General features: G+C 39.5%; 1 protein-coding gene across 4 annotated transcripts in view; it reads left to right on the forward strand.

Moving 5' to 3' along the window:
• Positions 1 to 27,976, forward strand: part of MYO3A (myosin IIIA) — a 127,692-nt gene that overhangs the window by 93,719 nt on the left and 5,997 nt on the right. For 2 of the 4 annotated variants that reach the window (XM_064444822.1, XM_064444823.1), the window contains exons 22-32: positions 1,527 to 1,656; positions 4,068 to 4,147; positions 4,774 to 4,851; positions 6,856 to 7,061; positions 9,155 to 9,266; positions 10,768 to 10,930; positions 11,582 to 11,668; positions 14,650 to 14,800; positions 15,911 to 16,904; positions 17,596 to 17,734; positions 26,207 to 26,316. In XM_064444822.1, coding sequence (XP_064300892.1) covers positions 1,527 to 1,656; positions 4,068 to 4,147; positions 4,774 to 4,851; positions 6,856 to 7,061; positions 9,155 to 9,266; positions 10,768 to 10,930; positions 11,582 to 11,668; positions 14,650 to 14,800; positions 15,911 to 16,904; positions 17,596 to 17,734; positions 26,207 to 26,316 — 2,250 coding nt within the window. Of the gene's footprint in view, positions 1 to 1,526; positions 1,657 to 1,773; positions 1,945 to 4,067; positions 4,148 to 4,773; positions 4,852 to 6,855; positions 7,062 to 9,154; positions 9,267 to 10,767; positions 10,931 to 11,581; positions 11,669 to 14,649; positions 14,801 to 15,910; positions 16,905 to 17,595; positions 17,735 to 26,206; positions 26,317 to 27,976 lie in introns of all 4 variants that reach the window. The other 2 variants (XM_064444827.1, XM_064444824.1) reach the window with 2 other exon arrangements.

Here is a 27,976-nt window from a genome sequence, read left to right on the forward strand (position 1 = left end):
TCTTTTATAGAGGAACCAAAACATAACTATTATGTAATGCAACTTGGTGCTTTTCCCCTTAGTTCCTCAAAGTCCTGTGCCATGCTTGTTCCCACTTCTTCAAATCAGATCCAGCTCCATTCTTTCTACTACCTCCTACACCCCATCAGCCTTACTTAGTTCTGTACTTTGTCATCAGCCAGATAGATAGTGCAGGCCCTGCTTTCTGCTTCATTTGATGAGCAGCATCTTGCCATCCTGTACAAGGTGACTTGCTGCACATGCCTTTCAAGCTCAGGAGGAGTTTCTGATGCACTGTAGCAAGATGCCACTGGTCACCTGAACCTTGCCTTGTGAAAGCAGGAGCTCCCACCTCCTTTCAAGCTCTTTTAAAGCATATGGAGTGGGCATTGCTGTCTCACATAGGAAACTATCTTGGGTCTGTGCAGTGCTGGAGCAGCTGGCTTGGAAAAAGGCAACACACTGCCCATCAGCTGATGGAAGTTAACTTGCCCCTTGTGTAAGACAGCCAGCTACAAAAGGCCTGCAGTAACTCCTCTGAACCTCATCTCCAGCTGAATTACACTTCATGAGCATACCATATCTCACTGCTGAGGAGCAGAGAGCCAGGTTTCCCTGTACTACTCCTGACAGCAGCCACTGAAGATGGTGATTCCACCAATGCCCCATCAGCCCTTTCTGCTGTTCAACAAGGTTTTTCATTAGGAAGTTTCTCCCACTGTCTAACTTATATCTCCATTGCTGTGATGTAAGTTCATTACTCCTAGTCCTGTTTACTGTGGACTGGAGAACAATTTATTTCCTCTTCCTTTACAAGCCTTTTTTTGTCATTTAAGACTGTTGCTATTGTTTTGTGAGGGTTTTTTCTAAATTAAATTAAATATGCCAGTATCTTCTACCTTTCTTCACAGGTCAGGTTTTCTTGTGAGTCCTTTACAGTATCATTGAGATAGAGCCCTGGGGGTACATTTTGAGTTAGGTACACCATTCTTGAATTTTTAGGGAGATTTCAATTGCCAATATGCAGGTCATGATTTTGCAGACTTCCTCTACAATTTAAACAGAGATCTGTAGGAAGAGTGGCAAGTCCTGGCTCCAGTACAGCATGATATGAATGGGACAGAAAGATTGTGCAGTCATACGGGTGTGACTGTGTGATACGGCTGAAATCAAGTGTGTTGTTAATTGCATTTACACATATACTGGTGTAAAGGAGGAATACAGAACACTTGTCCTAGTGATAAATCCACACTGGCTAAAACGAATATTAACATATCTGCATTAGGGAAGATAAGTGTCTCAAGCTACTTTGGAATGATGGATTTACTTGTAGTGATATGCATCATAATGGTTCTCAGTATTGAAAAGTAAGAACTTCCAGTGATCAGAAGAAAGACTGTAAGGAAGAGCAAGCAGGATGGCTGAAAAATGATTTGTTTGATATATTAAAAGCCACATGCCAGAGTGCTTAAATTTACAGTTACTTTCAAAAGCCCAGAAGATGCATAAATGCACTTTTTAAACAGGTTCTATATAATGCAAGCGGATTCCTAGCCAAAAACAGAGATACTCTGCCAGCTGATATTGTGCTGCTACTGCGATCATCTGAAAACAACCTGACGCGACAGTTGGTAACCCATCCTCTTACAAAAACAGGTACTGCTATTGTGGTAATCTTATTCTTCTCTAGCCTTCGTGATGACCACTGCTAGGTTTCATATGATGATTTGCTGATGACATTATACACTTTGTGGCTTAACTTTCCAACTGTAGAATCTATACAGAATGGACTCCCCACCATCTCAAGCTGCAGGGGAGGGATTGGTCTGGTCAAGTGCCAAGGAAGTGGTAGAGGCTTCTTTCAGGGTCCTCTCTTCAGGGTAGGGGAGCAAGACAGGGAGTGGAGTGCATCCCTTGAGTTGAGGACTGAACAGAAAGGATCAGGTAAGTCACTGGCCTTTTTTGGGCAGGGCATATATAAATTGCCTGTTCTGTCTCAGTGCAATTTTTCTATAAAGTAGTAGAGAACCAAGGTTGGGGCTTCTAACATCTGCTGCAAAGAATGAGGAGACCCTCCTCTATTTCCCCAGTCTTTTAGTCCTTCACAATAGGTAACTGATGGGATCTTAGTAGTGAGCCCTTCCCCGGGGAGTTCATAAACTGGGGTGGAGGAATATGACCAGCTTTACAGAAATTTCTCCTAAGTTGCACCTTAGTTGAAACAGGTGCTTGGACAGTGTCCTACCTGCCATTTTAGGATGATGGGTAAGTCTCCTTACAACCAGGTTGCTATTGTGTTGTGTTACACACTGTGATGGCACTGATGCCATACAGTAAGTACTTTACAACTTCACTTTCTTGTACAACTACATAGGAGATGTACTTGTAGTAGAACAGAAAAGCTAAATTGGAAGAGCATATAGGAAATTCCTCCAAAATTATGTTGTAGCTTACAGAAACTGAGGTTTTGGCAAGGCTCCTATTCTTCACAAAGGGAGCTTTGCTGATGGAATGCAAAATTTGTTCTTGAATGTCTATTTTAAGTCAGTGTTCCTGGGAAAACACTGAGCTCAATATCTTTGTCTGAACTTTTTGGCTTGTTGATACCTGCTAAGATACTAAAAGATATACTAAAGATACTAAGATATAATTTCTGTAGAGCCAAAGTCAGAGCCCAAATGGTCCTAAGACCTGATCTGGTCTTCTTGTTAATATTATGAAACACTGTGTATAGCCTTTCAAAACTGAGCCAAGCCATCCAACTATAGCCAACTAAAAGTTAGATTTCTGATCTAAGTTATTTATCTAGAATCAGTGGAAATGTAGAGGTTTACCCAGAGTCCAACCCATCTTGCCTATCTCAGGTGTTTCTCAGGATGGGATAAATCTCTGAAGGTGCCTCTTTCCACTGAATACAGTGGGGATCCTGTAGACACCTCACTTTCAGATAGCTAAAGTTTGATGTGAGTAATCCTCTCTGTTCTCTTCCCACCCTGTGATATTCAGCTAAGCCCAAGGGAGGTTTAGCACTTGATATCATCACATAATACACGACGCATTAGCTTGGCATGCCATATATTTGCAGCTGTTTATCCAACTTTTATCCACCTCCTACTGATAGTAGCTGAGCACAGAGAGATTATAGGCTGTCCGAGTGGAGAGTGAGATTCCAGAGATGTTATGTTATTAGCAGAAGCATGCAAAAATATTTGGGGTTTATCAACACAGAGTGAGATGATGGAAAGCTCAGCAGAATTTTCATTATTCCTTTAGAAGACCAGTGTCTGTGAAACCACTCCAATGCACCTAATCTTTCAAGTCATTATAATGAAGGTATTACTTGATTAAGAATGCCAAAGTTAGAGTCTTAAGACTATGTCTATGCCAGTAAACCAAACAGGGCCAGTGAACAGTAGCTGGAACACTCCCACAGGATTGCCCATTCTGATTAATTGTTAGCATGCCTCCCTGGGACAGTTTTGGACCATGTCAGCTAGCAGTCTCCCAGAAATTCCTAGGCACACTTCAAGAGAAAGCACAGACCAGTGGTGGTTTCCAACAAGCTCTGAGGAAAGATACAACCTTGTTTTTACCGGGAGGTTAAGGGAGTAGTGAAGTACCGAGTTTAGCTGTATAGACTTGGGTCATACTATGTCACTTGCCCTCAGGGCCAAAGAAGGGTGCTAGCACTTTTTATTTTAACTAATATATATGTAGCCTTAGAACTAGAATAGTACAATAACATCCTTAGGGTAAAACCACATGGATGCTCTAAGATGTATCTTTCTTATCTTCTGCAGCATTCTGGTTGTTTATTTTTTTGCTCTAGTAGGTGACGTAAGTGCTGAAGGAGGAAAATTCAGCCCATGTTCCATCTTCATGCTACTTCTTCAGAGCTTGTTCCCTCTAAAGGGTAAAAGGGGAGATGAGGACATACTCCAAAAAAGTCAACAACCTTTATAATCATATGTTTACACTGAGGGCACAAATAACGTGGTTCAGCACAGTTTTTAGTTTAGATGAGATGTAAGCATTTTGGTAGGTTGCTTTCTTTCATCTTCCCATAGGTAACCTGGCACACACTAAAAGCAAAACTACAATCAGCTACCAAATGTGGACCCCCCAGAAATCAATCAGTCATACAAAGGTAAGAAAACTGATTTTGTGATTCTGCATTGAACCCTAATTTAAACTAGAATGGCAATACTGTTATTGGTACTAAAAGTAAGCAAGTAACCCCCTCCTTGCTTTTTTTCCCTCTCCTATTTTCTTTTCTGTTTAGCTGGATATCTTTGTGTTGTGCAATTCATATTCCTTCCGTGAGGTAAAAACCTAACATTTCACTTCTTTCTGGCTATAGTTTTATAACAACTTCAGGAGAAAAAAATATTATTTCCTAGCTGTATTGTAGCAAAAACAGACATTTAAATATCAGCATGGAGTAAAGTTCCTTAGACAACTACCAAAATAACAGTGGTGATTAAATAACAGACAGGACCTCACACATTGTCAGGTTATTTGTGGCAGCTATTTAGATGCTCTGTTATCAAATTGTGTCCTCTGTGTGTGAACGCTTCTGTACTGTGTAGCAAAATAATGTAATGTACTGGTGTAACTCATTTGTGCTAGTGATTGTGCTGTAACTTTTTCCGTTTAGAATACTTCTTTTTTAATTAATGATGTTCTCTGGGGGGTACTTTGTTGTGGCATTGGAAAGGGCACTATAGGCTCAACAGAGATAAAAAGTGTCATTTTCTTCCTTCATCTTTATAGAATGAAGCAGGAGATACCGGACATCATCCAAGAGAGACAACCAGCATGAAAACACAGACAGTCGCTTCTTATTTTAGAGTAAGATATCAGATCTGTTAATAAATTTTTCTAGAGTAGAGTGAATGTTTATTCTTTCACCTTTTGAAATGTATTTAGAGCTTGTGAACTGCGTATGTGTTGCAGCGATCTGTGCAGTACAAATATCTAGAGGAGATGGTGATGTTTCATCTTTAATTGTACTTGATTACAGACACATTTCTGCCATGATGTATGACCACTGATACTAATCTTTCACTTGCTGTTTATCCACCAAGGGAAATAAAGAGAGGTTGGACATTAGTGGTATAGCACTTCTTTAAGAGTTTAAGAAGCAAGAGGGCAAAGTTAATTTGAAGCAGGAGCCCCAGAGAAACATCTTGGTGGTCACTGCTCAGAGGCCCTCCTGAGCTGATCCTTGTGGCTCTTTCAGAAGTGCTCTTGTCCTTCCCAAGCACTGGCTGTGCTGCTGGTCCTGCAATAGAAAATAGCTGTAAAGAGCATTCTTTCCTCCAAAATGGTGTACAGAGTTGGTTCACTTGGGCTCAGCTCTGAATTTTCAACTCTCATTTAGTCATCTCTCCCAGCAAAAACATGAAGATGTCTGAGGTGATGTCCATGACCCATTAGAGTTCATTTACATCTATGACAGAAAACAGTAAGGAACAAGATCGCTGATGAGTAGATACAGTTGCACAGCTTGGTGGACTGCAATGGATAATTTCAGCCTAGATATCATGGTGGTCCAAAGATGCATGGTGTTTTAAAGTTTGAGATGGAAAATTTTAATGAATCTCATTCAAACCTAATGTCTGTGATTCAGTGCATTACCAGCACATCTAGGATCAGAGGCTGCAAATGAGTTAATTATATTTACACTTTTCTGTTATTATTTTCTGTAGTGGAAATCCCTGCTCAGGTCATGCTAGCTAATGCTTTTAAATGAAAGTTCAGCTTCAGCCCCACCAGTTTACTCATACACAGAAATCTATGGGTGATTGAGAAAAGCATCTGCCACCTCAGACTGAGTGGAAAAAAAAATTATCCATAATCGTGTCCTACTTGTTTGTGTTCGATTGGCACACTAGTGATGAAGCTAATTAAGCCCTTTGCTGCATGATGCAGCATCTGTCCAGAATGGAATTGTACATTTTAAAGGAAACATATGGCTCTTGATGTCCTACACTAGTTTCTAGTGCTGAACTGCTTACCTCCTGGCTGCCTCTTTCTGTTGAGTCAGGTTGAATCCTGAGGAATGAACCTCTTCATTTGTGTTTTAATAAGATCTTCCCGTGAAGCAATTTTACAAAACAGCAGTCAAGGTTCTTTACAGCCAGATTCACCTCAGTTGGCATGGGGAGCTACAAACTGCATCCCCTCTGCTGGCCTGGTACCCTGGTGAGGTGGGAAAAGTGCAATTTTGGAATTGTGATTTTGTGTACTTCTGGTTTTGCCCTCTTCAAAAGTTTCTCCTTGGCAGGGCAGCTATAGTATCACCATCAGCCTATACAATGAACAGGACGTGCTAGATCAGAGCAGTTTTAGCAGCCCCTCTTCTGGGCTAGCCTTAGTTTCCTCCAGTCTGATGAGGGGATGGCAATATTTACTGGCTTGCTGCACTTCCACTTCCCATCTCTAGACAGATGATTTACTCTCTGGGTGAATAAGGATCTTCAAACAGGTGACAACAGGAAAAAGAGAAGGTGGCCTGTAATTACCTAACAAGGCTTCCAGAGAAACAAATAAGTGTATGGAGAGTTTCTATCTATGACGTTAGACATTGTGGCAGTTTGTGAGAATATTCTGGGTGGAATTTGGTATATCTATTTGGAATCAGTGTTTCTCTTAAGTAGTATATGCTAGTAACTAAAGCTAGAATTGTTGTTGGGTCATTTAGTTCATCTACCGTTAAAGTACCAGCTTACTGAAATGTGAATGGGATTGGACATGATTCTGATCATATGAAATAAAATTTCAGATACACATGGACCTATATACAAGTTTTATAAATATCCTGGTGGCAGATATCTTGTTACTTTCTTGCAGTATTCTCTGATGGATTTGTTATCCAAAATGGTTGTCGGCCAGCCTCATTTTGTCAGGTGCATCAAGCCAAACAATGACCGACAGGCAAACAAGTTTGATAAAGAAAAAGTGTTGGTTCAGCTGCGTTACACGGGAATTCTGGAGACAGCAAGAATTCGAAGACAGGGTTATTCACACCGTATACTGTTCGCTAACTTCATAAAACGGTAACTTTGATGTGAAGAAACCTTTTTCTCTCCTATCATTGCTGCCCAGTGTTTGCTAAGCATGAGCAGTGTCTTTGGTATGGTCTTTAAAGAAAAATTACAAAGACATTTCCTGTGACAAAGAAGATTACAGACTGGATGACAAAGAGTAGTTCAGGTACAAGATTAGTAACCTGTTTTGGACTGGTAGAGAAAGACAATGCATCTCAGGATGATTGTTTCAGGTGCCCTGCACATTTGGGTAAAATTGTCTTCCTTATAATCTGCAAGTTTTCTTCAAAGACTTGAGGTTTAGAAATGTAATGCTTCAAATTAAAGCCAAGAATTTGGAGCAATAGTGTCCAAGGAGCAGCACAGTTTCTCTAGCTCCTGACGTTCAGCGCTGTGCAGCACCTGCTTGTGCAGGGTGGATGATGATTTGGTATTGCTAATCTAGGGCTGAGAAGTCCATTAAGTGCATAATTTTGTTTAAAATATAATTTCTAAGTATTAGTCACTTGTTAAGAAGAGTCACTATGATTTCATAATTTCTTTAACTATCTCTTTTTTCCTCTGCCCTCAAAAACTAATCCTGAGCACTTAATCTATACTTCTGTCTTACAAATAAAGACCCTGAGTATTTGCCTCAATCAGAACTGAGATTTATGGAATGGAGATCAAAACTGGAAAGAAGCAAGCAACACCCATTCAGACAGAAGCACTTAAAAGTAATAGTGCACTAGAAACAGAGAGCTAGCAGCAGAGTGCTGCAGGTACACAAGGAAAGAGAGGAAGGACAAAGTGATGTTTTTATAGCACTGTTTCTGGAAAGAATAATCCTGGGCCTATTACTGTTTTGGAAGAGCGCATCATGGGAAAAGGTTGTTATCACTGCACTAAGATGTGCTGTGGCTTTTGGTCACTGCTTTTTATAAAAAAGAAATTCCTGTTCAGGTAAAAGAGAGGAAAGCAGTGAACATAACAGGATAGCTCTCCAGAGGGTATGCCCCTGATTGCAGTGAGGCTGTGCATAACTCCGGCACTGAGGATAGGGCCCTCAAACAAAAATGGATTTTTATTAAGTATCTATCTCCTTTTTTTTTTTTTAATAGTTGAGAGTTACGAGTAGACCTGGGATAATGGCAAAACTATTTTGTTAGAATAAAACCAAGCCAATTCATTGTGTAGTAAAAAGGAAAAAAAGGAGCTGTAGAAATTGGTGGTAATGCAGGAATCAACATAGTCTCTTTTTTTATTATTCCATGAGGAAATTGTTACTGTTATTTAAAGCTGGTACAACCCAAGCTTTGTGTATAAAGGCTGAATAATAAGAAAAAAGCAGAATGTACTGACAGGAAGCACATATAATTCATGTCATTTTCCTGAATTAGAAAAAAAAACCAAGATAAGTATGGTTCATTTTGTTATGAAGCATTTTGGAAAGTCCTGGAACACACAAGAACTTTCCTACCCAGCAACTGAGCCAGTACATTACAGGTAACTTTTATGCGTGAGCATCCTGACCTCTTTTCCTAGTCAGAATTAATTCTGAGTGATGAGTTTGCCAGATTAAATGCTTACATATGATATGTCACAATGGCACTTATATGTTCCAAAAGCATCTGCAAAGCTGACTCCAAGGAGGTAATGAGCTAGGATGCATCTCACATCATATTAACTACCTGAAAGGTAGATGGTCTAACACATGAGATAAGATATGAAATTTTCGTGACATTTCTGGACATGAAATAAGCTAATTTAGGCAGAAAAGCTTTAAAAATATTTTTATTTTGCAGCTGAAATTACTTTCTCAGATTGCAGAGAGCCAGAGAACTGGTGCACAACCCTACTTGGGTTGCACGATTTTTAAAAGCTTTCTGGTGTTGATATAGAATTAAACAACCCTCCAGGGTGTACAATATGTCACTCATCCACTTTTGATTGAGTTCCTCAGTACTACATACAAATCACAGCAATTTCTTTCATATGCTGTTTTGGTTTTTTCAGTGTTATGTTTTTTTTCATGCAACTGTTTTTATTATTTAAATGAATGGTTTAAATGTATTTGCATCTATTGCTTACTATTAATGCAATAAATCATATATTTGTCTTAGGTATTACCTCATCTGTTACAAAACAAATGATGATCCTCCAGTCAGCCCGGAAACCTGTGCTGCCATCTTGGAAAAAGCCCGCCTTGACAACTGGGTTCTTGGAAAAACTAAAGTAATTTTTTAATATACTGTATCTGCATTATTGCAGTATGTCATTTTTAACTTAGTAAGCAATTTGTTTTCTCACCTGTTTGGTTGGGGTAGCTCTTGGTCTTTTCTGGTTTAAAAAAGGCACCCTTTGCTGGATACTGTTCCATGATACCTGGCTGAAATCCTGACCCTATAAAGTGTTGAAATCTGATCAGCTTTAGTGAGGAGGCCACAGTGCAAAGCAGTATGTGACAACAACACTGCTTGCATTTTCTTTCAAAAAATGTGGTTGTAAGGATCCCAGTGAGCTTAATCCAAGCTTTCTCAAGCAAAAGAAGTTATACTTCTTCCCTGGACCAGACTCACAAAGGGAGAGGAAAAGGTTTTGGCTTTCCAGCCAGAGGTCTCTGTAGCAGACTTTGCTGAGCACTGGGAAGAGGTAGCAAGATGATCCCATATATGTAGAGTGGGTGGAAGACTTTAAGAGAAACGCGTCTGTTCCCAAACTCTTTGTTTTGGTTGTAGCTCACTAGTCTTCCCATTGTGCCAGAGAGGGACACCTACCCACCCCGAGCTGACAGATCTCAGGAGGTCTGCCAGAGAAAAGAAGCATCAGACAAGTACACCACCAAATCTCTCCATTTGCTGATACAACAGAAGTGCCCAGAAAGGATATGGATAGAGAGAGAGATGAGTCCTAAACTATTTGAAATCACCTCAGTGTAGAAGAAACAACTGTTTTTCTTCTGAGACATCTTCCTGGATAGGTGGGACAGAAGCCATAAAGTTACCTCCTCCTCACCTCTACTTCCCTCTGCTTAGTGAGGCTAATGGACAACATGCAGCCAAAGGAAGCATGTCTGAGATGTGAGATCTATAGCTTATGTGTACTGTAATTAGGGTTAACCAGTCTTTGTACCGACAAGTGATCAAAGATCAGGGGAATTCTGCCAAATAAGCATAATTATTGTCTTAATTGCACAAGCTCTTTCTACACACTTTATTTCATCCTTATATATACCAGGAATGTGTTTGTATCCCTTCTGCTGGACTAGTTTATCAGGGGTTATATGAGCTTCATGCCTGATAAAAGCAATTTAGTAAATAAACAATGCCTTAGATTTAATTGGAAAGCAGAGAGGTTGAAGGTGCCAGATCTGGATCATGTTTATGTAATGTACATCAGATTTGTGAGGTTAGCAAAACCCTCAGCCTCATAGTTTTGAAAACAGATTTATAGCTACATACTGAAGTTTTTCACTGGGACTTTAAAACATCTTCCCATGAAAGAAAGAATAAGCAGGCACTGGCAAAAGATTTTGAAGGGGAGAGTAAGGTAAACTAATACCCCGAACAATCAAAATGCTATCTTTAACAAGGATGATCCTTTAGGTAGTACAACTAAAGAGTCTGTTCATCATTTGACAACTTGTAACTCTTGTTGATGTTAAATGGATTGAGTGAATACAGGGCCTGGGAGGGTAACTAAAACTTTTGTGTGTCTCTTGCCTACTCTTCTTAAGGTATTCCTCAAGTACTATCATGTGGAGCAGCTAAATTTAATGCGGAAGGAGACAGTTGACATGATTATTTTGATTCAAGCTTGCGTCAGAGGGTGGCTGTGTTCAAGGAGATACAGAAAGATAAAGGAACAAAGGGAACAAAGTGCTATTAAAATACAGTCAGGTAATAGCTTTAAAACATTTAAAATTTTGCTTAAAGCAGTGCATGTGTACAGTTGATGGATGTGCAGGCTGGATGTGGATTTTGCTGTTCTCCTGATGTTACATTTGACAAAATATCTTACACTTGGTAATATCTGTTCTTATGAAGAAAAATTTCTTTTAACCAGGTTATGACAATCTCTTTACTGAAGTTACCTTTATCAATGTTACATTTAAAAGGCAATTTTAACAACGGAAGGACATGATTGCACAGATTATACTGTTATTAATAATATTCTGGCATGCTCTGACAGGGTTGTATAATATAATAATGAAAATAAAATGTATTAACCATCCTAGATAATAAGACCAATTACACTGTTGACGGAGACATCAACTGAAATTTTTCATACATTTCAAACATCATCTTATTTTACATTCTGATCCTCTTGTGTTTTGTATTCATTTCATTCATAATAACTTTAAGCACCAGAAAACAGTTTTTATGTAGATTTACTGCTTGTGCTTGTTTGCCTTTTATTTTTGAAAGATAAAGCCTGCAAAATATTTATGAATATTTTAATGGCGGTCAGTAATTCCTTCCAGACTTTTTTTATTCTTACAGCCTTTGGTGTACCTAATGGATTATTTAATTTTTGACGTCTCTTTTCAGCTTACAGAGGTTTTGTTGCTCGTAAAGAATACACAAATGCAAAACGTAATAAAAAAGTGGAAGAATATATTATTAGACTTCAAGCAAGTAAGAATTGTTTGCTTTCATGGCTTTTAATGTGCTGTCTGTACACAATATGTTGATCCAGATTCTTTGCTGTTACCTAGCTACACTGATTGACTATGGTCATTTACACATTCTGAAGTACAATTTATCTATTATGTATCTATAGTGGTTGGAACGGGTCAATATATTCCCTTACCTGTACCTCAAAGTGGCTTAGAGGCACTGTCCACAGGTGTGAAGTGGGCTGGTTAAATGCCATAGCAAGCCTTTTCACTCCTCGTCTGATATGTCTATTTCAGCTGATATTGTTGAAGCCCCATATGATACTATCTGCATATAATGTGTTTGTGTGTGCTGTTCTATTAGGAATAGGTTTTAAGTACCAGTAATAGTTATGTTTGAGAAGACTACAACCTGTAATTTCACTCATGTGTCTGATTATTTTTTGCCATCGCTCAATCCAACCTAGCAAAATATTCCTTCTCATCAGCATCAGTAATCACCTTGGGCCCTAATGTATGCTAAATGATATCCCTTGTTCCTCCCTATATCGGTGTCTCCCCTGTCCCTGCAGAGATGTCCTCAAGCCAGATGCAGTCAAGGCAGCTCTGAAATCAGCCACAATACAACTAGAGAGGCATAGGTCTGGAAACAGCTGGCAAAAATCTGCACAGCACTTTCAGTAATTGCAAAGGTGCCAACCCCAAATATAAGCTGGTGCTGCTAGTACCCAGGCTATCTAGTTTTAAACTACCTCAGATATGCCTTCATGAGTATATACTGACACCAGTGCTGGCTTTAATCATTGTCAGATGCATCTGTTAATTGCACTGAGCCCATGTTAGTGTGTACTGAAGAGCACTTCACTGCAGTTCATAGAACTTCATCAGTGTAGAAAACAATCTAAAACGAGAATAAAATCCACGGATATGCCAAAAATAATTAGACATCTGAAAGCTGTCAGTTTTACTAGGATATTTAGCAAATGCAAAAGTATGAATTTACCACTTTGCTCTGTTGATCTCCCCAGTGTTTCTTCTTGTCCACCTTCTCTGTCCTGTGTGCAGTTTCATTTCAACTTTTTCCAGTGCACAAGAAGCCAGAACAAAATGGAAGTCCATTTTGTACTTAGCTCTCTCAGGTCTCTCCCCCCCCACCCCCCCATTTATTTCTATAGCAATACAAAACTCTTCTTCCAGCTTAGTCAGCTACTATCTCATAACAAAGTTCTCAGAAAACTTCAAATGTGAACCAGAGTAAGTCTAAAAGACCAGACTTAGCTTATATTGGTATGTCCATTGACAATGTAACTTGATTTATTTTAAAATAACTCCTGTTGAGTTCCTTCTGCATGAAAATGGAAGGAGGATTGGCTCAGAAGTCCAAGAAACTCTAAAGGTATTCCAAGTGCTTTATAGTTCGCACTCTTTTAAGGCCCTGTCAGTCTGCAGTGTACAAACCAATTGTACCACTTCCAATAAGTATTAGGTTCCTTTACCCTACGTCCAATTATCAAGATGTAATTTACGTCCCTTTTATACAGTGCTTCTTACACTCAATCACTACATCTAATGGAGCCCAAGTTGTTCTAAATTATGAGTAGGGAATGCTAAAGCAAATAAAACCTAGCAGCAAGTTATATGAATGTGTTAGAATAGATTGCTTACGCTCCCCTCCCATTATTAAGTGAGCTTGACCTTTCCCTGTGATGCAAAACATTCTCAGCAGAGTTGGAATAAGAGCTCCCATATCTGCCATGTCCTCAGGGCATTTAAATCACCTGAATCCTCTATCCCCTAGTCTTGGTACTGCATTTGGAATTAAAGTTCAAAAGAAATATTTTGACAAAACACTATGTTCTTTTTATTTTGCCAGGGATTAGCAGATTTGTGCTGAATCCCTGGAATTGCAGACTTGTCCAGATCACAGCATGTGGAGACTGTGCCAGTTCCCATTAGGAAATAATTTGCAAGTTCAGGAATTTCTGAAGCAATTCAGTTTCTGATTAAGACACTTCAGTGTAGATGTCTAGAAGTGACCTAAGTGTCTAAACTCCTCTTATAGTCAGCAGAGCCTAGAGTTTGATTCATTCTATTCAAAACCACCAAATGCTCAGCTCATATGCCCCCATATTGGTATCTAGTGTCATTTGAGATGCCCTAGGTTATCTTGCCTGGCCTACAGCTTCATTTCATGTGGTATATCCAACTTTCTGTCTCCAGAAAGTCCTGTCTGTCTTGCTCTTTCTGCCATCTCCATGCAGATGCCTTGGCTATCCTGGAGCACTTCAGATGGCAATAGATACCTATGTGCTGGCAACTGCATCAAGCCCCCCTGACATGTCTCAGGCAAGACCTATGTTTGAGTCCATATTCATCCTGGTACAGACCAGAAACCTGAACTGTGCCTTCCACAAAGCATAGGTAGTGAGTACCCTTGCCACAGTGCACCTGGTTACATCTTTCGTGCTAAGCTTTCCTCATTTTGAATAATGAGTCTTTGCAAAAGGAGCATGAGCTAAGTCTTCTGTAACTGCTGAGCTATAAAATTTTCAGTTTTCTCTCTGATCTAGTGAATGTTCAGCTAATTCCAAGCCTGTGCCAGAAGAGAAACTGGTAATCTCTATAGACTGATAATCAGGTGTTTCCCAGGGAAATGAAAGACTGAGTCAAGTCAATTGCCTGAATCAGCCAAAGCAGGTACATGAAGCTGAGAACGTTCTGTTCTAGAGGCACTTCTATAGCACTATGTTTCTGCTTCGTTCTGCATCTTCCTGTATTTTTTTCAGTCCAATAAAATACAAAGAAAGAGCTTGTTTGTATCCTTATGTAGAATGGGTACAGCTTTTTTGAAATCTGAAAAGTTTTGTGGGATGGTATGATTTCAGATGAAACATAATTATAACAACCACCCCAGTCTGTATTTTCTTATTGCTTTTTGTTTAATGCTGTTATGATTTGACTCTCCAAAATGTGTGGCACACCCATTGCTTGTTGCCTAAGGTTGTTTTATATTACAATTTGTATCAGTTGCCAAAGGATACTTACTCAGGAAGAAGATAAAAGAACTAACTGAGACAAGAAACAAAGCAGCAATAACAATTCAGTCTCACTACAGGGGATATAAGGAGAGGAAGATCTTCAAAAGGAGGAGGTAGTGTTATTTTCTATCTCTTATGTCACTCAAATGCGTCCCTTTTCAGTAACTACACTGCTGAAGAACAGTGATGTAAGCTAAAAGTGAAGCAGATGAGGATTATTCTAGATGTGCATGCAGAGGTAATGTACATTTATGTGGAGGTTTTTAATGTCAGTAGTCAATTTTCTCGTATTTTTAAGCCCAGGGAATAAAGGCATATTTAGGGGAAAGATCAACAATCTTGTGTTTACCTGTAATGTTAATGTAATCTGTAGATAAATCTCTTTTTGGAACTAGCTAATCATAAAAAATGCTCAGACAAGAGCAAGAAAGAGGCATCTGCAAGGAAGTGTTCTTCTCATCTTAATGACTGAGGTGATGACAGTGGGAACCCAGATGTCTTGCTCAGACCAAATAGCTAGAAGTTAAGTGAGGTGAATCACATTCTAAATATCTCCACAATGTGGCTGTAGTCCTAGTCTATGAAATGCAGCCAGTAGCACTTTGCTCATCACCGTAGTTCTTTTGGTGACAGCATTTAAGTAGGTGGAGGCTAGTCCAGAGAGGTGCAAAACAGCTGAGAAGGAATCCAGAGTCTTTCAGAGGGAAGAACCTGGTGGCAGATTTCACCTGGCACTGAAGTTTATTGATAGTAACAAAGACATTTTAGGGAATAGGTCTTTAAATTTTACCTGGATCTATGCCCAGGATCATTCTTTTTGCATTCCTAGTGTGACCTGAGGCAGTTTTCTTTGATGAATACGTTTAGGATTGTGTGTATTTATACATATTTAAGGTGCTAAATAGTTTCTGCCATGTGTTTTTGTTAACATTTGAATTAGTTCTTTTCTATCAGCCCTCATGCAGCCTAGATTGTCCCTCTAGCAATCTTCCGTGAAGAGTTTAACAGGGATGTCCCTTTTCACTTCAAGAAATAATAATCATCAGAAAGATGAAAGATTGGTTTGCTATCTTTAATTCCAGCTATATGCACTAAATCTCTCCCATGCTGCAATGTATCAAATTGCCATTTAGTACACAAATACCACCAAAGGTAGTTGTAAAGTTGTCACTATCCTTCATCTCCTTCAGCTATAATTTTTGCCCAAAACTCTATTCATTCAGGGAATCATTCAAAAAGAAACAGTCGCTTAGAAAGAAACAAACTGAAAATGCAGCGTCCATTAGCAAAAAGGAAAAGGATGAAGAACTTCAAGATAACAAGGAAAGTCCAGCTGGAGTGAAGAGTGCCCTTTCTAAAACAGAAGAAGCAGCTGTTATCGTTCAGAGCCATTACAGAGGCTACAGAGTCCGTAAAAAAATAAAGGAACAGCACAAAAAAATAGCGGAGGAAGAATTATCTGCTGTGGAATTCCTTGAAGCACAACTGCAGCCAGGTCAAAATGATACACTGGAAGAAGCAGCAAATGAGGAGACTCAAGATGAAGCTGATGCTGTTACTGACAGCGAGTACTCTGGGAACAGTGACACAGGGAATGTACAGCAGCAACAGCAAACATCTACTGAAGGAGAGGGAGCTTCTGAGAAGCAGAAGCCTGCAGTAGAACATGTTGGTGAAGGTGAAGAACAGGCCTCTCTAGAAGAGTTGTCCAGCAAATCTTCTGTCAAAATCACAGCTGAACCTAGTCCCCAGCAAGCGCAAGATAAACAAGACACACTCAGTGCAGATGGGCAAGATCAAGAATCTGCTGTGGTCCAGCCCAGGACTGACAGGGATGTGAAAAGAAACCACCTGAAACGTGAAGCAGTGAAGCCTACAGGATGTAAAGGAATTATAAGAAGAGAGTCAATAAGAGGGTCACGGAAGCAAGTTGAGACAGAAAAACAAGGTTCAGAAGACAAAGAGAAAGCAGCAGTTGTTATTCAGAGCAGTTACCGGGGTTACAGAAGGAGGGGACAACTCAGAAAAGAAGGGAAACTACCTTGCAAAAGTCAAGAGAAAACTATAAAGGAGCCAACAGAAGCAGTGCATGTTCAAAATAATGATCCAAAAAAAAAAAAAGATAGGGAAAGCACCGGTACGGAGGCTGAAGACTCTAAGACACTGAAGGGAGACTCAGAGAAAGAGGCATGTGATTTAGCAGCCTTTTCAAGGCAGGTAAGAAGCTTATAAGCTATGTATGTTGAGCATAATGCTCTGAGTAATAACAGAATGGCAAAGTTATTTTACTGGCTTCAGAGGCACCAAGGTTTTACCCTCTAAACTGAGACTGAGACTTTGCAATGAGTGTTCTATAAAAATGCATATTTTGTGCCGCGAGAGTAAATACCCTTTTCAGGAAGGAGGGAAAGACAAAGAGCACTGGCAAAAAATTATGTTCGTTTTAACCTGGTTTAGGTTAAATGCAGAAGCTTTGCCTTTGTTTGTTGAAATGTGCATTTACCAGGAAAGGCCCTTAACTCAGTAAACTTGTGCAATGTCTCTGTAAATGTAACTAAAAGTTGCTCTAATAATGTCAGGGACTCATACATGTGCAGAGAAGTATGCCTACAGCTGTAGAAGGTATTTTGCGTCAGCAAGGCACTGTCTGCTCACATGTGTGGACCCATGTGAAGTAGCTGCAGGACTGGGCTGCAGTGTGGAGATTCCTATATGTCTTTTTTTTCTTCTTTTTTTCTTCCTTTTCTTTTTAAGGGTAGTGGGGAGGTAAGTATGGTAGGGGCCTACACTGCAGTACATGGAGCAATACATTTTAAATTCATCCTCTAGTCCACTACTTTACCTTTGATTACCTTGGAACATATATACTTATTTATATAATAATATAAAATCTTACGTTATTTTTCAGATATCAAAATTATCCGAAGACTACTTAGCATTGCAGCAAAAATTGAATGAAATGATATTGTCACATCAGCTGAGACCTGTGATGCTGTCCAAAGATAAGCAAGCTAATGTCCGACTTTCTTCTCATGTTTGTCAGTCAGGTAATGTTGACCCTTACTGTAAGCAGAATTTTCATTTGTAAACAGAAGTGTCAAGAAGCAACTCCTAGTCATGTTTTTAAAGGCCAGGGAACTAGTAGATGAGTTAGCTCTGGCTTCTCACATAACTCAGGCTGTTCATCTTTGTACTAAGCCCCATATCAGTACATGTCTGGAACAGTTTCCAGAAAAATGTCCAAGCCTCATTGGGGTTTACATATTTACCATTTTTCTTGGTGTTTTGTTTCAGTGCTGTTTAAGATCGGTGAATGAATCATTGTGAGACCCAGACATAGCATCTCTAGAAATACTTTTATTTGGTATAAATTCCACATTGGCTCTCTTTTTTTACTCATATATTGCTCAAATATGTGTGCTATTGGTAAGATATGAAAGTATATGGAATAAGTATATGAAGCATAAAAACAAAGTATCTTTTAGGTACTATGTCAAACAATTTACCAAAGTTTGTCACATTTATGCTGAAAAAAGTTTTAGCTATCCACAAATGTACCTGAGGCTAGCAAAACTTGTAACTCCTACCCATGTTGGTGGGTATGTCCTTAAAACTACAAGTAAAGTTTTATTAATAATTGGCATCCATTTAACTTGCACACTTAAGAAGACATTACCTCTGAGAATACACTCCAAAGTTATTTATATTCCAGTTAACATGGACAGTGGGGGTTCCCAAAATGCAAGCATGCTTGGAGCGGGTTAGGTGACAGTGGAGAGGAGTACTGGGAAAATAAAGGTGGAAGACATGGGATTCAGAGCATGCAGGTCGTTAAGACCTGTACCCCATGGAGAGGTCCACAAAGAGCTGGCTGAGCTGCTCAAGCCTCTTCAGTTGGAATAGACATAACAGTGGATTTCCTCAGCCTGTGTCTTGGGCACAGGTGTGGAACAAGATGAGGGCAAACATGGCAGATGACTGGGTGGATCTCCATTTCTGCCAGGGGAGCTTGTGCCAGCCCATGCCGCTGCACTGCCTCTGGGAAAGATCTTTGCTTGCCTGTGCACAGCTGAGATCAGATCCAGGACTGTCTCTTGCTGCCCAGAGCTAATGGTACTATTTTCATTATAACATTGTGGATTCAGTTGTCACATATGCTGAAACTTCTTTCTGTTCCCGTGGCTATGTTGAAGAGATCCTAAAAGTACTTCACTCCCACTTTGCAGTCCTCTCACATGGGCAAGCTGCTAAAATGAAGGCTTGGTGTTTACAAAAACCTAAACCTCTAAGCGTAAACTGGCTGCTAGTAGATAATCTATGTAGCTCAACCTGTTTCCAGTACCAAAGACTGCAAGAGAAGACAGATGTGAAACAGAAAAATAAGTACCATAATCTTTCATTAAAGACAGAGCAATGCTTGTCATTGTCATTAATAGGTTTGTACGGAGTTCTCTATTAAATATAGCTGATTTTTGACAAGATAAACCTGAGGAATTAAAAATCATGCTTTGTAAAATAACTCTTAGTTCTTATGTACTTTCCTACAGAAGCTAGAGAAGAGAGGTAGATAGAGGGAAAGGGAATACACAAATCCCTGTTTTATCAATTAGAGATCTCATTACTTGCACTTTCACCTGGTTCACTTGTGTATAGGTATGTTCATGCCATGTGCAAAATGGAGCAAAGTCTATCCTTCACATTGCTATAAATTTGAGTAGTTCTACAGGAGGCAAAAGGATGCCAGTTTGTCACCTTTGCATGCAGCCCTGCTTAAAGTGATGACCAGTCAGCAGCCACTTCACTTTTATCTCTGAAAATGTCCCACTGCTTTAAACCTCTGTGGTGTCATGATACAGTGTTTTTCCAATGGTAAAGTGTGTGAAAGTAGCATTACATCCTTTTGAACACCGACATGAAAAATGTCATACATTTCTTTGAACCAAGTCAAAATGCTTTTTAAGACAACACTGAAACAGTTGTTGAGCTGCACAAGAGACCACATCCTTGGCCTCTTTTTAATAAATAGAAGGAAATAGGATTTTTTTACAAGCTAATGTTGTGTGGCCTTAACAAAAGGAGGATTTATTTTCTTTATGCTTCCTCCTGACAAATGTCTGTGTGACACAACAACACATAGCTCTTTTGTGCACCAGGCAAAACCTTTACAGAAATTCTGATAACTTACAAGTCTGCCTGTTTTTTCCTTTATGGATGCAAAAATCAAATGTTTGCTAGTTTTACTAACGGCCTTTCGCAAAAACATGTCAGCAATAGCAATCATAACTTTAAAATAGCAAGAAGCATCAGAAAGAGAGTCCTGAATGCTCATATTCATATAGATTAAAACGTACTTCGTAGTCAGGAGCATGCTCGTTTCAAGATGGCTCATGCAGCATTTTTGCAAAATTTTTTTTTCCAAATAAATATGGTGGACACATGCTTTGGTTTTGATTAAATTGCTGCTAGTTGGCATGTAGACAAGGTAAGGAGCTCAGAAGTTACTTTTTTCCAAGGTGAATGCATTTAAAATCAAATGGTGCTATGACTGAACTCGCTACAGAGAAATGTGCCACTAAAGCACAAGCCAACTAAAGTTGGCCCCTCCTATCTGAATCCAAACTAGCCCTTCCAGTCTGTTTACTGCTGTTTGAGAACTTACTGGCTGCTCTGACAAAATATTTTATTACATTGCTACCCACAGAAGGGGAGGAACTGTGGGGCAGTTGGATGGCATACTGAACATATGAGCAAAAAGGTTAATAAATCTTAAATCCACAATGTTAAGTTGTTCTTAAATATATTTATTTGTATTTGTAAAAATGCATAAAGCAAGCTGCACAAGGTTCCTGGAATAAACCATATTCCCTGTGGCTTGAATTTCTGAGTAGGTTTTATTTGTTTGCTAAATGCTTTCAGCTAAACATAATGGCTGCATCCCAGGACTCCACCTTTGGACTGCTAGTAAGCCTTGGGTTACTGTAGTGTCAGAATAGATGCACAAATAGCTACTGTCAAGTTGTTTGAGGTCAAAGCCTGAAGTGAGGGGAATTTGACCATTATGGGAGCATTTTTTTTTTCTCCAGATGAATAATGGTGCCCATCCTTGTAAGTATTAAATGACAGTTCAAGTACAAAATCTCAGCAAGAGAAATTTCAATATTTAGAATGAAATTCACATGGTACAAGGAACTCTGGTGCAGCTGAGGACCTTTTCAGGTACACAAAGCAGTGAGACAGGCAGGATTTTCACCCAGGATTCCTCCTGCTGTAGGCTGCCACAGCACTATTTATGGAGGTTTCATGGGCAGCCTTTGCAAGGAAAAGAGAACCGATGGGTGAGCAGAGCAGTATTCACTGACCAGTCTTTCTTCTTTGCAAGTGAGTGTCCAGCCAGGGAGTACTGAGGTGTGTGACTGAAGAAAAGCAGGATAGGCAAGCTCTTCTGCTGTCTGGTCATTCTCAGCTACTGGAGTAGCCCTTTGGATACTGTGCAGCCAGGACGTACAAGATCTGTGCTTGGAGTTGGTCAGATCTGTGGCAGAGCATAAGATTTGGGAGGTCATGGAAGTGGAGTACAGCCATTTTGTTTAAACATCTTCTCTTAAATAGCAATAATCCCAGGTCACCAGACTCTCAGAAAACAGTGTATTCGTGTCAGTCAGAGACTGAAACTGCTTCCCTCAGTGGGGCTGGTGAGAGATCACTCTCGAGTCCTGCTGTTCCTAGTTCTAGGTCTGTGCCAGAATAATCCCTGTTTTTTCCAGATTGCTAAGAATTTGCACCCATCAACTGTAATTTCCAAATCTGGCTGTGGTAAACATCCCATGAATAAAAAATACCTGAAAATTACCAGCAAGAATGTTGAAGAGCAGTGCTTTTCTGTTTGCAAATCCAAATTTGAGTAATTGCATCCTCATACTGTGTACAATTAGGACAGTAAAAAGGTGTGCACATAAATGTTATAAGTAGTAATAGCAGTTCACTTCTTATTATCAAGTCCTGGAATTCCAGTTGCTATATCTGCATTTTTCTGATTACTTCCAAGCCCCTCTACAAAACCCATACAATTACTGCTCTTGCTCTTGTTTTTTTTCCTGCTTTATTCTTGCCTGGCTTTATACTTCCTGTTCTCATAAAATGTGAAACATCACTGAATCAAACATGTAACATGTCACTTAAAAGGTCTGAAGACGGGTTTATCTGTTTCTCCAGGTGGCCTAATAAATAGAGACCTTTCCTCACTTAGATGCTTATCACAGCTGTACCACACTATTTCTCCAGTCTTCAGTATAAGATCTGTTGTAAGTCATACATTAATTTACATCAGCATCCATGGATGCTGATTCCTTGAGATCGTTGTCTTCCAGGCTTATCATTGTATGTCAGAATGTGCAGACACAGTTTAACCTAAAGGGCTGTTGATACTGACTCATCTTTATTCAAGCATTTCGTGCTCATACTTGAATGTTTCAAGCATGTGCAGCTCTCCACGGTTTCTGTAGTTGTGGTGGTATTCAGGACGCACATACATTAAATGCGCTGCTCCTAAATGTCATTGTCCCTTTCCGTATTTTTTCAGTGTACTTGGAGCTTTCAGTGAGGAGCGAGTATGAAAGTAGTAATACTTTGTAACTGAGCACCAAAGAGACAAAGAGGGTGTGTGCAACTTAGGCAGGAACCTTTGAGGTAGTGTTAAACAAGCTAGCTGAGATACTGATAGGAATAAGGAATTCTCCATAGATTTGCTGAACCTTCTGTAATGTTACCTGGCAGCCATACTGTTCATATGCCTCTGCTGACTCTTAACTTGGTAATTCATTCATTCTCGTGGACAATGACCATAAGTTTCATTAAACCTCCATCATCACAATCAAATGTATGTTTTGACAGTCTGATTCAGGACCGGGCAGCAGAGAGATACAACTTCCGGGGCATGGACAACAGCATGGCTGACATTTGCTGTTGAAGTTCAAAAGCAAAGCATCCATGTCACAAGAGCAAAACCTCTTTCTTTTGGCTAATTGAGGACTGACTGCATGCACTTAAGCAGTTTGAGGAAAATCCTTCTCCCTTTCAACTTGTTCAACTCACCTACCTGTTGGTAAAACCTTTAAAAAGGAAAGTCTGTGTAGCATCAAATGTTTTTATTTCCAGTTTCCCCCATGCATTGCTTCTAAGGCATGTGAATGTGTTACAGCACTGACAGCACCTGTTCGGGTAGATATAACGGCAGGGCATGGGCTGGCTGCAGAGCTGGGAGTCTCAGCACAGTCCTTCAGTCAGCTCCTTAGTTGTGCCAATGGCTAACTGGAAGGTAACCTTAAGCAAGTCTCGGTGTGTCTTGCTTTGTGCAGACGCACATTTACTCTGCTAGTAGGATAGGGATGATAGTGCCAACAGGACATTTCCAAAGTGCTTTGACAGCTACCATTGTGAATGGTTTTCATATCAATGTCGTAATATATGTATTTAAATGTTTGTTAGAAAGCATCAGTTTTCCTTCTACATATAAAGCATACGGTCAGATCTTGCTAGAGATACTTGAAGTCTTAATGCTATAAAATTTTTTACTATGGAGAGACTAGGCTTCAGTAAAAACCTTTTCTTTGTAATGTACTTCAGAAGCAACATAATTGGCCTATTAATAAGTGAATTATTTTACTCCTTTATGCTTCATTGCCTAATGCAGAAAGGTATAGGCAAAACAAGTGCATCAAACTCACCATTTATCAAGCTTGGGTATTTAATTTGCCTTCCACCTTTAACTCTGCTAAGTAAATGATTTCTGAAATTATCAGCAACTAATAAAAAAGCAAATTGTACTTTGTGCCATGAGTTATCCAATACGAGCAACTACCACATCAGCTGTATTTCAGTAGCAATGAATATACAAATCTAAATGCAGATGGAAACCTCATGTTCACTTTCTGGTGAAATAGAGAAAGCTAAACCCATCAAACTATTTTTTACTTACTGTTTAATTTGGAGACAAAACTCAGTTGCATTTTCAGCCTTCAATGTAATTTTAAAAAGGAACAATGGAAGTCCGCGCTTAGAAGGCTGCCTGCCCCACATGGTATTTCTGTCCCCTCAATTCTTTTGCATAGCTCATACATATGTACAATGCACGAGACGAGATGAAAAGCTGTTTTTCCCTGAAACCCTTATCATTGTCAAAATGATGTTTTTTGAATGTAAGAGGAGTCTTCTTTGCAGAGCACGTACACAAGAAGTATACAAGTAATTTCAGTTTGAATAATTGTAATCTAGAATACGATAATGCTTTATGTGTTTGACAGTGATGAATTAAATAACGTAACAGCGTACATAGTGATGAATTCCTAGGGGACAATAAAAAAATCTTTAGGTATTATAAGAGCCTTTTCCTTGGGATTTTCCTAAAGCCATCAATTTGGCTTCATTTTCTTTTTCCAGATTTTCATGCAGTCATGATCTTTGACACATTTTTTTTTAAAATATCCTACAGACAAGAAGTTAGGTGTTTCTATTCAACTACACTAAATTTTAAGGGGGTTTTTTTTAGGTATTGCTTCCAGTTTAGGCTCCTGTTGTGTTTAAAAATAAAACAGGGAAGATATGCCTCTACTTTGTCACGAATGCAAACTTGGATAACTCCAGGTGGCCCATTTGAAATACAGCAGGGTAACAACAACCCACATAACAGCACAGTCAGGCCTGCTGTACCTATTGAAATCAAAGAATGTCATTTATATTTAATACAGGCTACTGAAATGAATTTATTGCATCTAAATGTCATTGTTTAACGTGAATTGTCTGTACCCTGGCTCAGAAAAACACTATTGTTCTTTTAAGTGCAAAATGTTAAAGATACTTGTTCATTCCTCACACGAGAAGCAGTCTGCATTTCAGATAAGAAACTAAAACAATAAATGTAATCATTATCCAACTACAATTTAAATTAACATTATTCATTCTGCCTCCTCAGTATATCCATGACCTTTACAAGCCTTTATTTATCACACATAACAAAAAACTTAAACAGCTAATTTTGCAGGAGTCAACACTGATGTATTACTGATCGTTTCTCATTTTAAATGATTGTGCCACCTCCTTAATTAAAAAGATGTCTGATGTACATGGGAAAGTTTTTATTTTTATTGTGTAAAAGGGTTTCTGGTGGTCATTAGAGAACAAAATACATTCTTCCTTCTAAGGCTCAATCACATGTAGTTAGCACATTGGGGTTATGGAGTTGAAGTCACTTCAGGTGGAAGAGGACTAGACCAGCAGAACACACTTCTGTAATTCATTGGGAGCTAGATCCTCATTCCACCCTCACACTATGTTTTTTTCTCATGGACTTTCCTCTGAATATCCCTGTGATGGGACAAGGACAATCTAAAACCTCACTGGATAATGCAGTATACCTGGATGCATGGTTCACCGTGCCTAGATCTTGTGCTGTGACTTCGTTATTCACCCTGTATGTGTCCCTATAACCCATCTCTATCACAGGTGTTCTGCTGCCCTGCAACTCCTGCCTCCATCATGAAGGAATTGCCATAGTCCTCTATTAACTTTTCCTATAGCTGAAGCTGTGTGTAAGGTGATCATGCTCACCCCACTGTACATTTGTGGTTCCTCAGCCCCCCAGAGTCAGTTCTGTGGTCTCGGAACCTATGAGCCTATGAACCCTGAGCAGCCTTATATCTTAGCACTGTCAGAATCACACACAGATTTTTAATAAGCAAATATGCAAGACATTGCCTAGCTCCCCATGTGTCAGCCCATGTAACCTACAAGTCAGTATGTAATTCTGAGTTTGGAGGCTCCCAGAGGACAGCAGTTGCATTTTGTGTTAAAATCGTTATTTCATTTCCATTAGAATGAAAACATTTTTTGCATGTTTGCAGAAAGATTTTGTAGAAATAGACCAGAAGTTGAGTACACTAAACTAGATTACACCGGATGTGATGGTCATGGTCATGTTGTGTTGCCCAGTGGTACATGATTTGGCTTGAAACGGAACAGCATCAGCCCGAGACCTTGGGGAAAATCCACACCATGATAATGTCAAGAACTAACCTCTGAATCAGAGGTCTGATGCCAGTTCCCTCATTCGGCACCTTAATGATTTACTTGAGTCTGAAAAAATATCATCCCCGCCACGCAGGTCCCTGTTACAAGATGGTAGCCTTCCAGTAGCCATTACCCTTCAGAGTCCTTTTCTGAATCTGGAACATCAGCCCCTTCCAGAAGCAGAAGCCTGTGGCAAGCAGACTGCTGGGCTGTTCCAGCCTGACATTCGTTACATGGCACATGTCTATGTGGTAGTCAGGACTCAAACAGATAAACCCATTCCCCTTTCCAGTCTGGTCATGGAAGTGCTCCAAACAGTTGCTTTCTTGAGTTACTGCAAGCAGTAAAAGTGGCTATGTGGATTTTTTTGCTCTATTTGGTGAAATTCTCTCCAGTTTTTTGTAAAAGCCTCCTGTTCTGTGAGGAAATAAGTATTGCTATCTTTTGCTTTGTTACAGTTCCAGCCAAAGTAGAAGACTCTCGCCCAATCCAGAGACCCCCAAGGAGGCCACGGAAGCCCAAGACATTAAATAATCCAGAAGAGTCCACCTACTACACTCTCATACACGTGAGTTTAGCAAGCTTTTGTGGTCTAAGACTGCCAGATAATTCCTACCTAAACTTTCTAATTACCCAACTCCCTGTATTCCTTTCTAATATGACATAAAAGCTGTGCCCTGCTGAAAGGAGGCAGGCCACAAACTTCACATTTCAAACTAGATTTGAAATTATTAAGGTTCAGAGTTACACTGATTGGGGCCCTAGGTCAGGCCAATTTTTAGTTTTGTACCTAAACCTGCATCCGTTCATTATATGCATAAGCAGCACTTGCACTTTTGGTACCCACATTAAGTGCCCAGTCTCCGTAGTTTCTTTGTAAGTCTCGAGAGAGAAACAGGTTCATTCGGAGAGCTATTTTGAGTGTCTAAATTAGTGCTTGATCTTGCAGAGAGAGCAAATATTAAAATAGGCTGTATTAGTATGCACAGTGTAACTTCCTTTACAAATGTGTCAGATTGTGATTATGAAGGAATTGGCAAATACCAACAGCTCAGGAGACTAATGGATTTGAGTCTTGAGTCTCTATATATAGCCTTTGCTCCAAGTTCAGATACCAAGGGCTGCTTTCCACACTTGACCTCAGTGCCCTTAAATATAGAAAATAAGGCAAGAAAGTAAGCGGAAAGAGAGAAAATGTAAAAGCAGCTCAGAAAGCAGTTCCAACAAAAAAGCAATTAAACTCATTTGCTCGAGGTGCCTGTATCTTAGTGACCTATTTTAACAGCCGGTGAGAGCCAGGCTAATAAACTAACCGTAGCAATTGCTTCTCCTTTCAACAGAAGGTGTCACCAGGGCCTTTAGGGAGAGTTGTGTCTGGCATACCAAAAAAGACAAATATGGCTATGTCTTATTATGGGGGCTTTGAAATAGCACAGCTTTGGAACGGTGATATTCTGAAAAGAAATTATATTCTTAAAAATAAACTGGTATGTAAGAATAAGATTTGTTTTGTGAAGGCAAGATTGGTGACATAAAGGACTGAAATGAAAGGCATGACATTGGATTCTGTATTAGAAATTTCTGAGGTGAAGTGTAATTCTGAAGTAAATGCATATTTGGAAAGCTAAGACTGTACAGTCAGGAACATAGTGTTTTCTGAAAGCTGATTTGTTACATGGCCAGCTCCGTATCAGAAAACAGCCATTGCATAAGTGCGAACAAAAACTGCAGTAATGCCGGGGAATTTTTAAATTAATTTTTAGCACCAGTTTTTCAAGGTAATAATCAATATTACCTTCAATTAGTTGTATTTTTCAAGAAGGCATGAAAAAGAGAAGGCGGTGTTCCTAACACTGGTAAAGGAAAGGTTCAGTGTAAATACCCACCACCCTAAAGCTCAGAAAGGAGACCTACCAGTTCTTAAATTCTTAAATTGAGCTCTAACTTCAGGGTAGTCAGCTTTTGCAGCTATCATGAATTTTCTGCCTTACTAAAAATCTCTGTGACTGACAGGCATTCACCAATGATTATCAAGCCCGGATCACCTGAAAGTGAAGGCACACAATATGAGTGCATTTTTGGAAAAACTTCCTCTGTCTTCTGCAAAAACAGATATTTCTCTCACATCATGTTACAGATATTAATTAGATACCTTCTGTTCTCACTCATCTCCGTGCGTATCAAATAAGCTACAATGGTGCATAGGTATAAATGAGATCTGAGAATAG

The sequence above is a fragment of the Phalacrocorax carbo genome, chromosome 2 (assembly GCF_963921805.1).
Source record: "Phalacrocorax carbo chromosome 2, bPhaCar2.1, whole genome shotgun sequence".
Taxonomy (NCBI): Eukaryota; Metazoa; Chordata; class Aves; order Suliformes; family Phalacrocoracidae; genus Phalacrocorax; species Phalacrocorax carbo.